Below are 13595 nucleotides of genomic sequence, written 5' to 3'. Positions count from 1 at the left end.
GCCAGCACAGGAAAGGCTTTGCTGATATTTCTGCTCCTGCTGGGTGTGTCAGGAGGGTGAAGGGGATCCTGATGGGAGCTGCAGTGCTCGTGTGACATGAAGTAATCTGAGTTCAAGGCACGAAGCGACTGGTGAGCGCTTCACGTGGGTCCAGGTGGCCACGCTGCCTCTCTACCGTTATCCATGGTAACTGGAGAAGTGCCTGCTTTTGAATCAAAATGCCAAAGCCATAAGATGCAAAACTGATTTAATATAAACTGCTGATTAAACGTTGTGTAAAAACACTGGTAACTGAGCTTTGTGCTGGCAGGATTTACCAAGTATCTTCTGTCCTCTGTTTCGTTAACACCAACTTTCTATTGCGCTTTGACAATTTGTGGCTTTTTTGCCTCTATGTAATCTGTATCAAATATGTACCAGAGGGCAATCTGGTCTGGCAACAAAACCATTCTTCCGTGCTGAAATTCATAAAGAATAATCTTATTACAATAATTCGTAAAGTGCCCTCGGGAAGGTGCTCACGATGCCATGACATTACAGAAACAATATGCAATTTGATGCATTATTTTCCAATAAAATCCTCCAAAGCAAAAAGGGAAAATATAAAAGGAGGGGAACAACAAATATAGAGGCAAACACTGTCAGTCTAACAATAGTAAAATTAATTATGGAACACTTCATAATTAGTCTCAGAGTGCTTGTAAAAATTGGGGGGGAGGGGGAACTGGCAGGAGTATCTTGGAAAGATCCCACATTTTCTAAGTTCTACCAAAGTAGAACCATCAGCACGCTCAGTGTTTGAAGATGAAATGACTATGAATGACTATGAGGTATTTTACTAAGGAAATTGAAAAAAAATACAACATCCAAAGAAATACCATGACCAACATTTTACTAAGAGTAAAGAAGATAATACAGTGGCTGTACATACCCACTGACCTTTAGTGTCTTGGGTTTTATATTTATAAAGAAAACAACCTTTCTCCTCCCTGCTGATCCCAGATTTATATATATATATATATATATGTAACTACATAACATATAGTTTCATATAGATATATATTCATACACACACGTGTGTACATATATCAAGGTCTTACTAGATTCCAGAGTCTTATTTTTCTTTCTTTAATGACTTAGAGAACACATTGGGCAAAAAATCAAGTAATTGGGTGTATGCAAGTGTGTCTTGCCACTTGTGCATGTAAATCACACAATTTGTGAACAACTGCAGCAATAGCCTGCTCAAATGAGGCATTTGATTGCCCAATTAACTTGTTCAAAGAAAATCAGATGATAACCTTCAGTAGCTCCTATTATAGATTTTACTTCTCAGTACTGCTTTACTGAATTCATAGTGTATATTCTAAACAACTGCATTGCTGTTCTGTGCTTTTACATAGGCATAAGCAGCAATGCACACTTCATAAAGCTATCAAGTCAACTCTGGACTAGATTTTAGAGAGCTGTTAGATACTTCGAGTCCCCTTACAGACATCTTAGACAATTGTCTGTCTTCACGGACAAAGAAACTGAAGTACCCAAATCTATCCAAGCCCTGCAAGTACAGAAACTTGTTAATTAGTGTATCAAGATTAGTTAAGAAATGGACTTTTACCATAAATACGGCATTCCTTTGCTGCTGAACTTCTATTTCTGAGATGATGTTGTGGAAAGGGAGCATTTTCTTTTCTCTACCCACTTTTTGTGTCAAATAAATCTTAGAAACTATATAGTAAGGTGAAAAAAAAAAGCTGAGCAAACCTTATCTTAACAACAATCTCTCAAATAAGAGAAAAGGAAGCAAACAGCAGAATGGCTGGGCTGGATCATGTCCCTGAATAGGTATTACATACAATCTTAGTGGCTGCATTTACCAGTTCTTTATAGGCCTCCTGCAGCAACAGGCGCGCTGGTCCAACTCTTCATCCTCCCTCAGGAATGGGGGAGCAGCAAGACAAGCTCCTGAACCGCCATTTTATTTTTACAGGTTTCAAGCAAGCATCCCTGGATTTCTTCCCTCAACTTCTTGTTGTGACAGTATCTGCTGGTGACTTTCCATTGCTGCTTTTCTTCCTCTAGAGTATCAAAATCCAATTTGGTACTTAAATTACTTCGTTCCACTCCACTGATCTGTGCCTGGTTTAAGAATCTTCCAGGAGCACTGCTTGTCCTTCTTGCGAATTCAGACTTTGCTTGGCTTCCATGAACAAACAAATGAAAATCCCAACTCCTCCCCACATGCCCTTTCCAAAAATAGAATATAATCATGATCATTTGTATCAGGAGAATTATTTAGCAGTCTCCAGTCTTAGTACAGCTTTTGCTAAGAAAACTGTAGCTTATAGGACTCTGAAGTGTTTATTAGAAAGCTTTCAAAAAGAGATCTTTGTTTCAGGAAAAGAAAAAGCGTTCAGTTTAGCAAATACAGACGTTCACGGCACAGAGACTGAAATGGTTAAAAATGATCTTAGGGAGCAAATAGCTCACAGAGTTAGCAAAAAATTAACTTTTTCCTTTCTTTTACAGAAAAACACTAATAGCTGCTCTGGTTTCCATACTTAGACAGATTTCTGCTGTATGCTCTTGGGTTTTTTTCTCTATTGCTCCACACAGGTTTTGCTTAGTGCTCTTCCTTGGCTACAAGTGCTTCACTTTGAAATACAAAGCTCTTTTTAAAAAAAACACCCCGAGAAAACAAAACCTCCAATACCACATCACTGGAGGGAAAACCGGGAAGTGATACAGTGCAGCTGAGCAATCTGGTTCTGCGGTTGTCCTCCCCATCCCAAAATCCTCTGCACAATTTCAATCTTTAGTCAATGAACCTTTGGCAGGCCTTCTTCCATCGGCAGGCAGTACACCACATATCTCTGTTCTCCATCCCATAGACCTTCCGACACTTCTTCCCCTCCCCTCTAGGTTTCCTGTCAGAAAGAAAGGGAAGCTTGTTAATGACATGCTTTTGTAGCTTTGCTTTATCACAGTAAGATCAGGACAACAATCTCAAAGGAGTGCAGTAGGCAGAGAACCTCCCAGCTTTTCAAAGTGATGTGGGTTTGAGTCAACTGGGAGCTCACAAGCAGACATACAGCTGTGACTTCACAGCTCTGAGGGAGCAGTCCTTCTCCTCACCTGGCTTCTACAGCCTCTGAGCCTGCTCCTCTGCACCAGGGACGACCCCAGGAATGTATAGCCCTGACTTCAGCCAGGGACTAAACCCAGTCTGCATAAATGGTACCTTATCCAGGCTAAGTGCCCAGCTGTAATGGGCAGCCACAGCTATTCTACAGCACATCTTGGCCACGTCAGGCAGTCACCTTTGCTGTAGAGCTGTGGTATCAGTCTTCTGCATAGTTCTGAGCAGCAGAACTTGACTACTAGCAGGCAACAGCTATGCAGAAGAGGGGGAAAAGGTACCAGCTCCTAAGCTTGCCTGTCCTTCCTGCATTGTTTGCTCTGATCTCACTGACCAAAACCCAACAAAGCGATCAAGAAGTAGTTTTAACCCTTGCCCTCATTAGCAGCACATTCACATGTGCTCCTTCTCTGTTGTCCCCAGTGTCAACAAGGCAGACAGTATGCACTTTTAGAGCTGTAATAACCGTCATGTTTTCCATCTTAAAACTGCACTCAAAAGTTCACAGGTTTAGACAATGATCAAAGTAACTGTTAAAATGGAACCTCTTTTTACTCAGCACTTAGGAAGACAGCAAACCTGAGGAGTGATGCTACAGCAAGTAACTCAATGCTCACACCAGCAGTGCCACTGGTCATGGTGTCTTAAAAAAGTAGCTGCACAGACAGAATTGTTTTACACCCCTATCACATGCTGCATGGCACACATGGGAATTGCCTGGTGATTCCTCTCTTGCATACCTACACATTTTTTTAATACTGAACATTCGTTAACAGCACAATCCATGAATCAGGAAGATCCGAAGTTTGGTTTGTAGTATATGCAATGATCTGAGAGTGATGAAGAAAACAGAAAGCAAGAAATCTTCCTTTTATTTTGTTTTAGAGTACGGTCACCTTCAAAACTGTGAGAAATAGTTTCTTTACTGTGAGAAATTTAGTGTCACGGTTTGATTTTCTTAACATGACTTTCTGAATGCTTTTAAAGCAGACTCCACTCATCAGTTAGCTTTAATGGAAGTGAATGTAGCTTATGTTTCAGAAGACAAGGTATAAGAAGCTCTGCTTTGATCTGATTTATTGTAAGATACGGTTTATTATAATTCAACTGATCCAAATACCAGACTGACTGGTGATGAATACATGACAGCCCAGCCTTTCAGGGGAAAAAAGCAAAGCCACGTAATGCAGCCCAGAATGCTTCAGTTGGAGCAGTGAATCTGGGCAGCGTTTCTTTGCAGGGCAATTTAGATCTGCAACTGAACTCCAGACATGCTGGCATAAGGCCTGCAGTTGTGCTCCACAGTCTGCATTTTTCATTTCACAACAACTCACTCTTCCCCTGGACTTTACTTCTGATGGTAATGAAAAGCAAAACAGGTCCAGAATGCTTAACTCTGAAGTGTTCTAGTAATGAACTGCCCACCAATTGCAATAGCAGTTGGTGGTGAGGTTTTGTTTCTCTGGCCATTGATACCTTATTTACTAAATGCCTTCTGGGTTCTGAGGCTGCTGGTCTGTCAGCAGGAGCTAATGGTGCCATACCTCAAGCCAAATGCTACCCTAGGCGGCGATGAAAGAACTGTGTGGGACTGCTTCTGCTCTCCACTCCCTGCAGGACGATTATGAGTTGGTGAGACCTGTCAACACAGACAAAAAAGCTGCTTACGAAGAATGTACACATATGAATGCAGTATCAACAATTTTCCCAGAAAAGGCAATTCATGATGCATTGTGGCAAGGATACCCAGGAGAGGTCATTATATAATATGCACACATAACTTGTTGTAGGTCTATTGAGAAAGATGTTCATTTAGCACTAGGTACATTGTATTAGCTACATTTTGGTTTCCTGTTCTATCAGTCATCCTAGCAGACCAAACCAGAATACAAATCAGCATCACTGCGGGTTTTGTCAATATGGAAAATAATATATTAATTCTTATTGAAGAACTCCAAATAGCTCTTAAACAGAGAAAATAAATGGAAGAATAAAATCCATCCTGTGCTGAGATCAATACCAGTAACCCCTTGTGACATAAAGGGATTTCACGTGTTGCTCCCGTCTGTGAGTTGTTGCTCTTTGTGGAGACAGCTCTGGGGAAGAGGATTTGCTGAAGGGCAGTTACGATGTGGCCCTCAAGGTTTTAATGGGAGCACAAGGCAGCCCTTCTGATCAAGACTGCTAGTAACACGCACTGCATTATTTCTTTCATTGTGCACCGTTAACCTCCTCAGCAGGTGTCTGTTCTTCTTTGTCAATGCTCCCAAGCAGAGGGCGTAGTTTGGTCCTCTGAGATTTCCCAAATAAGCCTCCTGCATGAGCCTGGGGGTTGGCAGCATTATTCGAGTAATCACATGGCATAAAACTTGGCCTTAAGTAATTCCTAAGTTATTTACTGCGAGGGTCTTATTTTGCTCCTGGGTAAAGGCCACATCTAAAGCACCAGAAAAATTTATGAACACTCATTTTTTGTTGTGTACAGAACAAGAAGCTTCATTTGGGCAACTGGTGTGTGGAGTCACTGCCTCCTGCAGCCACAGCTGCAGATATTGTCAAGAGTTCCCTGCATTGCTGTGCCTTCACTCCTGCCCTTTTGAAGTCTCACAGTATCTGGAAGAATGAGAACTGACCTGACTTGAAGAGAGTTACTGAATGTGCTTTGATCCTTGATATAAAGCCTATTTTATAGCTACTCCACAGCAGCAAAAAGCTAGTACTCCTAACGGAGTGCAGACACTCTTTCAACTTTTACTCTTGGCTGGTAACTACAGAAATTTCTGCTGTAACTCCATGTGCAGCTCACACTGAACTAGTTTAGACCATTACTGATATATGAAATACATCTCCAAAACTTGAAAGAAATTTACTTTCTGCCTCTGCCTGCTTACCATCAGTCACGTTTTGCATATGCAGAGACCACACCAGCTCCTTCTGTCCTATCACTCCAGAATGTCGAGGGCTGACTGTTGTCTACTGCTTTTTCCTCTACCTTTTATCAACTAGTTCTCGTTTTACTGAAGAATGACTGAAATACTGAAGACAAAATGCAAAGCAGTTACACTTTTCTAGTATTTGGCATTTACCACACACTGCAGTTTTCTAGTCATTACCAGCAACCAGAGACCTCCAGTCAATTCTTCCAGTTTTTTTTTATATCTACCACTACTAACTGATACTCAATGTATTCCTTGGTTATCACTGAACAAAAAAGTACTCTCATGGCCTCCTATGTTATAACAAATTACCCTGAAAGCTTCCAAACACAGAACAGGATTGAGCAGTAATTGCAGCGTGCACACTGTGCCCCCCTCTCTCATGCCCCAGAGAGGGTTTCTGCACAATGGTTTGCACAGATTGGCATGCAAAGGCAGCTAAACTGCACTGAAGTTGAGCTGTAGTGCATTCTGATATGCTCTGCAGCAGGTCTAAACAATACCAGGCAGTTGTACTCCTTTGTAGGCGACAGCTCAGCAGATTAAGAGAAGGGTGTGAGAAGGCAATCTTTGCCCTCGGAGACTTTTCACGTTTGAAGTGTTGTCTAACACAGAGAATGAATGTGGAACAAAAGTGTCTGTTTGAAGCAAGGACCTGGAGTTTCCAGTTACATCTCCTGGGGAAAACTGTATTTACAGAGAAGATCTGTGATCTGTAAACATCAGATTATCAAACTTAAAGATCTCTCCTGTTCAACATTTTTGGGTCTTATGGGCAGGTAAAACAGTATCACAGAGCAGAGATCACACTGGCATTCAAGATGACTTTCATCCTACATGACATAAAAGTGGAACTATATGGTGGTTAACTCCTCCAGTACCAAGAGATACAGACTCCACTGCTGCTCATCCCACTCGTATCATTTAATTCACCCTCCTTGTATATCTCCATGCTGTGCTGTATTTTTTCTTCTAGTTCGGTCTCAAGTGGTGTAGCAAACATGAACTTGTCCTTATTGCTTCAGAGAACTACACCCAACAACAACTCATAGCTGTGCCAACATTCAACCTTCTCTTGCACCTTTAATGTTATCTTGGAAAAATGGTAAGAAAAAGGGTATTTTCCATTTGCCTTGGGAATCTAACCTATGCATGACTCAGAGCACAAAGCATAAAGACTCTGGAGGCTTCCCTTATTCTCCTCCTTTATGACTATAAGACTTCTAGATAAATGCCTATGGTGAGAGTGGTCAGTGTCATTGAAATGAATGGGAAGACACCTACGGTAGGTGTCAAAAAACCCCACCCACAAAAGAAGACTATTGAAATTTTGTCTCTCTTGTGGACTCAGCTGCTGACACAGAGGTCTAGAAAGAAACCTGTTCAAAACCAGGATGCAACAGCTTTCTCAGGAATCAAGGACAGAATGGCCCCATTCCCATATCATCAGTAACATCAAGAGATGTGTAGACTTTTGCAAATCTGTAACTAATCCTTTACTCCTCAGTGATTTGTCCAGACCAAAAAAGGGTCCCAAAGCCACTGTAGGAAACTGCTTGAATAAATATTAAGGGTCAGGCAAAAAGTAACAGTTTAGACTTAACTCTCTGAAGTTCCTTTGGGTGCTACAGATGTGCACCTAATCTCAGGGACAACATACATATATAACTGTGTGAGTTTATAGTATGCTGGCTCTTTTACATGGTAGACCTCGTAAGAGAAGGAAGTCCCCTGAACTATAGCTTTCCTAAAGTAGTTACATCCAGTGTAAGGGTGGGAATTGAGAGAGCCCTTTTTTATAAATCAATATCAAATTTAGTCTGAAACAAGAAAACTTTCATTTAATGTACAGTTATTTAACATCACCTTGCATTTGTACCCTCACCTACTGCACGTGACTCTTCACTGCAGGCAAGTCTTAGTAATTCATAAATAATCTCACTGATGACAGAAGAGTCAAGTGTGTGCCAACCTAGGCGGCTTTTCCCTTCTTCTTTTTTTTTTTTGCTAAACAGCCTATAAATGTTGTTACACAAGAGATATAAAGGCAGTTCATGGGTTCCTTGAGCGGTTTATAATGCTGCCATCATCACTGCTTCCCCAGGCTTTTGTATTGGGATTATTTTGAAATTGTACTTTAATCATTGGCATCTCCATACAGCTCTCAGAGAGTGATTTGGCATTTCTTAAATTCTTTTGAGCACTCTCAACTCTACAGCCACAGATCAAAGTTGTTGCTTGAACAAGTAAACTGAGCGCATAAGTGTCTAATCCTGTCCTCTTAAGAGTCTGATTTACAATGTGGCTAATTGCGTTTTTAGATTCTCAGCACTCCTGGTACCAATTTCTGCTACTTCACAGAAGGAGCCAGCTTCATAATTGCTCTGTATCAACCCCACTGTTGTGAAATCAAATTCTCAAGGAACTTTATGGATAGCACGCTCTGTCAAGGCACCCTTGCTGAAATTGCTGCCAGCGTGATGTCTTTCAGTGTTAGTTGCTCCTTGATGGAATTGAATAAATATTCATTGGCAGAGTGCAATGTAATTGATTCAGCCACTGTCATTTTTTATCAGCCCTGCAGGGTGCCACAGCCTCTGCAGAAAATCTCCAAGGTTTGCCAAAAGTTGACAGTAAGAAGCTTTGGAGATTTACTTGGTGAAGAGAAGGGAGGGAAATAGCATCTCTTATTGCCATGTCTAATAGTCGCTGTCAGGATTAAGAAAGTTATGTGCTTTATATATCACACTTTAAAAATTCATAAATTCATGAAGTGTAATAGTAAATGAGATGTTATGATAGCAAAAAGGTTTTTGATTACAGAGTATCAATTTATACTGAAAAATGCTTTCCAATAAGAATTAGGATACATTACATTAATATTTATTTCTACTCATTATACAGACAATCTTCCACTACTCATAGTGATTTACATTTACTTTCAGTATTCACATGCTAGGCACTGGAAACCTTTGAACTCTCCATAAAGGTTTCTAACTCCCCCTACAGTATACACACCTATATTGCATTACGTTTGCGACAAGCAAACATTGTGTTTCTGCAGTCCCGGTTATGAAATGAAGCTTTGTACACCAACTTTTTTGAATTTAAAAAACAGTCAGCGCTGACTTTACCTCTAATACATGCATCGAATACATCTTCATTAGAAAGCTGTCAAACTGCAATACATATTAATATAAAAATGCAGTATGAAATGAACCTATATTCTGTATAAAACAGTATTTTTCTGCTATCAATAGGGTCTATATATATGTAGGCTCCTAGAATCAGACTTTGCATTTCCTCTTATTCTTTCAGTTGCCTTTCAAACATGCTTCATCTTCAAGAGTTCATTGAGGTAATAGCTCTACTGTTTGAATTCAGTTGGCCTGGTAACATAACCATCACTTTGCTGACTTTACATCTAGCTTTGTAAGGAACCTTAGTGGCACAAAAAGAAACATATAGGGCCAGGCTCTGCATATTGTTAAAAGAATAGATACCATATATTGTAGATAGCATACCAATTCTCTGCTTGTAGACACCCAAATATATTTAATTGGTTTCTTTTTGGTATCTGCTATGTCAAATTTACCTTTATAATGAGGCACTGCAAAACAAAACAAAAAGTTTTAAAAACTTATTCTTTTTAATTGCTTTCTTTTTCTGTCATTCACTTACTGGAATGCCGGTGAAGGTAACTGGAGGCGACTGCCAAGAGATGCTAAAGCTACTGCCATTGGGAGTGAATTTTGCTGACCCTGGAATGTTCACTGGAGGAGTGGCCTGTGTGGGAAGAAAATATTATTCCAGTAAGAAGAACCGTTCCTCTCCCAAAGCATTTCAAGGAGTCTTTCGCTCCTTGAAACTGTAAAACTACAAGAGACTTTCCAAGGCAGAAAAAACCTGCATGGCAACAAGCATTTTACCCTTCTGAGAGGTAAAGTCATGGACAAGCCAGTAAGGAAAGGACATAATTACATTTTAAAACTCTTTGCACAGAAACATGACAGCTCTCTGAAGAATCCACACACAACCCTTTGAAGCCTGATCTGAGGAAAACCCACCCAAAATCAAACATCATATACAAATAACTTAAAATAATGCCAGGCAGCAGTGATAAACAAGGAAGGGCTTAAACTGATGGCAGCTGTTTTAAACAGAAGACTGGATAGTGAGGCTTCCTGGACAACAGGGGTAATGATCACCAGTAAGGGCTTGTTTATCACATAAATGCTATTAAGAATCATCTCAATTAAAACAGTCTTTCCTATCAAAAACATGGAGCTGAAGATCACCCTTGGGATTCAGAAAACAGCTCTTACAAAACTAAGCTAAAATAAATACTTGACAGACCCCTGGGCCCCTTGAACAATTACATTCTTCCCATGTGGGGAGCTCAGGCTGCTGAGCATCTTTCATCTTGGTCCTTCCCTCTGGTTTTCTCACTGGGCTGTGAGCCCTCAGGAATTCTTCCCTGCCTATTTTTGAATCCCATTTAATCTACAGAGTCAGAAAATTCATACCTTTGCAGTTACCCTGGGTAGCAGTAGCATGAGCAGCCACCATAAACACAGCCTCCCTTTGAATCTTGAAGTTCAAGCTGTCACCATAGAAAAGGTTCCCTGCTTTACACTTAGAAAGAGCCTGCCATTAAAAATTAGTTTTACTTCTACCTTTGGGTTGCCTGTGCTTGACAATAATGCAATACACTTACAAAGCGCTTGTGTTTGGGGCTGCTGAAGTTATCTCACCACTTCAGGGAAGAGTGCTTCCCTGAGCAACCACCAGGCAGAGAGGATTGATAACAAACTACAACGTCACAGTCCCCATAAAAGATAATCTTCAGAGTAAACAAGTGCTGATGCAATCCCTGGAGTCTCCCCAAGGAAGAGAATCCAAGACCACCGGATGCCTCTACCTATGGCAGCGATGCTCTGCAGGCTGCTGAGCCTGCTGACATCTCCAAGAGAATCCACACAGACATGCAGAACAAACATCCACTGAGCTCCATAATACATAAAAACCTTGCTGAAAGGCATCAAGAAAAATCTGTCAACTCCAGATGGTACCCGTAGTGCTGCATCACAACCTTGATCAAATGGGAAGGAGTAAGAACTGGAGGCTGCTTGGTGGACAGTGAGGTGACACTGCCTTTGCTCAGCATCCCATGGGATGTCAGCTCAAAGCTGCGATCAGCAAAGTGACTTCCTCGGCTATTCAAACAAGACCTGCAAGGGAAACCCTAGATGCTGGAAGAGCCCAGCTGTAGTTCCTCTGTAGCAAAATTCAACAGGTACAGGCACTAGTTTCATAATGACATGTCAAGAAGTTAAAAACTGCTGTAATTTGTTTCCTAAAATGCCATGGTGCTCAAACCTTTTTCTCTGTGCCTAAATATCTACCTCAGACATGATCAGATTTGGACAGTCAGTCACCCTCTTCATTTGTTTCTCAGATGTACTTCTTTGGTCACTAAGCAGTCACCTTTTTCAGGCTAACATCTTTGGACAATCTCTTTCAAAAGGTAAGCAGCCATAACATTACAATGGCCTGAAGAGCTTCTACATCACGATCTCTCTTTGCTTACAGACCTCAATTGGATTTCCAATCAAAATTTATTAATGGCTAACTTATAATTATTTAGTTGTGCCAACACTGCCCTTATATCTGAAATAGCACATGCTCCTCTTCTTCCCTCTTATGCTTAACCTCCCATTTTCTTCCCAGCAGCAATCCCATCCTGTTCTTCTGGCTTCTTCTGTTCCTGAACTGTCAGTTCCAGGGCTCTGTGTCCTCCCTGACCCCATCTTCACTCTGATCACCTTTCTTCTACCTCTTGTAATAGGAACCTATCAGCCTTGAGCTTGATTGACAAGCACTCTACTCAGGATCTCAGCTGAAATTATCTCAGGGGTCTTGTATAACAACATTAAAATTCCCTGTCTCTCCCACTTATTTCTAACCCAAGAAAGCTGACAACTTTTTTTCCCTGACACAGCTGTACTGTTGTTGGCTCATGGTCATTCTGTGCTTGATTAATGAGCATCAGTTTCCTCCTCACATCATTTTCTAACCACCACAGTTTATAGCAGAAAAATCTCATTATCATAGAGTCATAGAACAGCTTAGGTTGGAAGGGACCTTAAAAATCATCTAGTTCCAACCCTCCCGCCATGGGGCAGTGACACCTTCCACCACAGCCAGTTGCTCAAAACTTCATCCAACTTGGCCAACAACTTTCAGGGAGACGGGGCAGCCACAACTCCAGTGCCTCACCACCCTCACGGTAAAGAATTTCTTCCTTATATCTGGTCTAGACCTACACTCTTCCAGTTTAAAGCTATTCCCCCTTGTCCTATCACTACACACCCTTGTAAAAAGTCCCCCTCCAGATTTTTTGTAGACACCATTCAGGTACTGGAAAGAGGCTATAAAGTCTCTTCAGAGCCTTCTCCAGGCTGAACAAGCACAACTCTCAGCCAGTGCCCATAGCAGAGGTGCTCCAGCTCTCTGATCATCTTCATGGCCTCCTGCGGACCCTCTTTGACAGGTCCACATCCTTCCTATACTGGGGGCCCCAGAGCTGAAAGCAGTACTCCAGGTGCGGTTTCATGTTCTGCCATTAAATTTCATCAAAACCCTATTGTTAAGACCACCCAGTCATGTAAGCATAATATATATATCTTTGTACGGCTGATGTCTCCCAAGTTTATTACAGTATTTGTGTGGTACCCAAATGATTTAATGAAAATGAGATCAGGCACCAAAACAGCTTTTTATTCAGCCCCACTAATAACATTCAATAGCTCTTTCACAATAACTCACTGCTGTTCTCCCTGACTCCCCAGCTCTCTCCCCTACACTACATTTAATCTCTACCCTAAAAAATACTGCTTAGATCTTGTAAAATAAAATGCTCTCCTCAAATCCACAGGGATTTGCTCTTCTGTACTGCCTCTTTGTTGCTTACAAAGCTATCTCGTCCAAGGAAGATGTTAGACTGTTCTAGCATTATCTTTCGTTGGGGTTCCTCCTTTGCAGTTCACCTCATTTGCTGTACTTTCCACATTTTCTTCATTTATTCTAAATCCTTCCTCCTCCATAGAAGTGGGTCAGAGAAGAGAGTCAGAATGTGCCTGCTCGCTTTCCCTTTGTACTTTTCCTTACTACAGATAGTACATTCTCATGTCGTACAGAAAATAGCAACTAACAGGTCTGGTTTGGATTCTTCTGACCCAGCTTTGGATTTTGCATTTTTTTCCCTTTTTTAACAGGAATACTGGGATTCCTGTTAACGTTATTCAGCCTCCTTTCTCTGAGTTCATTGAGCTGTGAATTTTGCCTTTTCACTCCCAATGAAGTAATTGCCACTTTCATGCTCTCATTCCCATGAGATACAACCTTCATCACTACATTCCCATTCGATATTTTCAGGTTTGATATGGATAATACAAGAAGTAAAAAAAGTTTTGAAATTCTGCACATGGCTCACCCCAGCAAGCAAACTGCAGGAAATA

The 13595-nt window shown here is 41.1% G+C and overlaps 1 protein-coding gene across 1 annotated transcript in view; it reads right to left on the bottom strand.

Annotated features, from left to right (window-relative positions):
* Window positions 1-875: 875 nt before the first annotated feature.
* Window positions 876-13595, bottom strand: part of ZNF704 (zinc finger protein 704) — an 89172-nt gene continuing 76452 nt past the window's right edge. Inside the window, exons 7-9 of the mRNA XM_034068780.1 lie at window positions 9757-9861; window positions 4684-4778; window positions 876-2927 (exon numbers count right to left, since the gene is read on the bottom strand). Coding sequence (XP_033924671.1) covers window positions 2816-2927; window positions 4684-4778; window positions 9757-9861 — 312 coding nt within the window. The 3' untranslated portion in view covers window positions 876-2815. The remainder of the gene's footprint in view (window positions 2928-4683; window positions 4779-9756; window positions 9862-13595) is intronic.

The sequence above is a fragment of the Melopsittacus undulatus genome, chromosome 1, assembly GCF_012275295.1.
Source record: "Melopsittacus undulatus isolate bMelUnd1 chromosome 1, bMelUnd1.mat.Z, whole genome shotgun sequence".
NCBI classification, from domain to species: Eukaryota; Metazoa; Chordata; class Aves; order Psittaciformes; family Psittaculidae; genus Melopsittacus; species Melopsittacus undulatus.
Note: the sequence above shows the minus strand (reverse complement) of the source record. Positions and strands in the feature narration are given on the sequence as shown.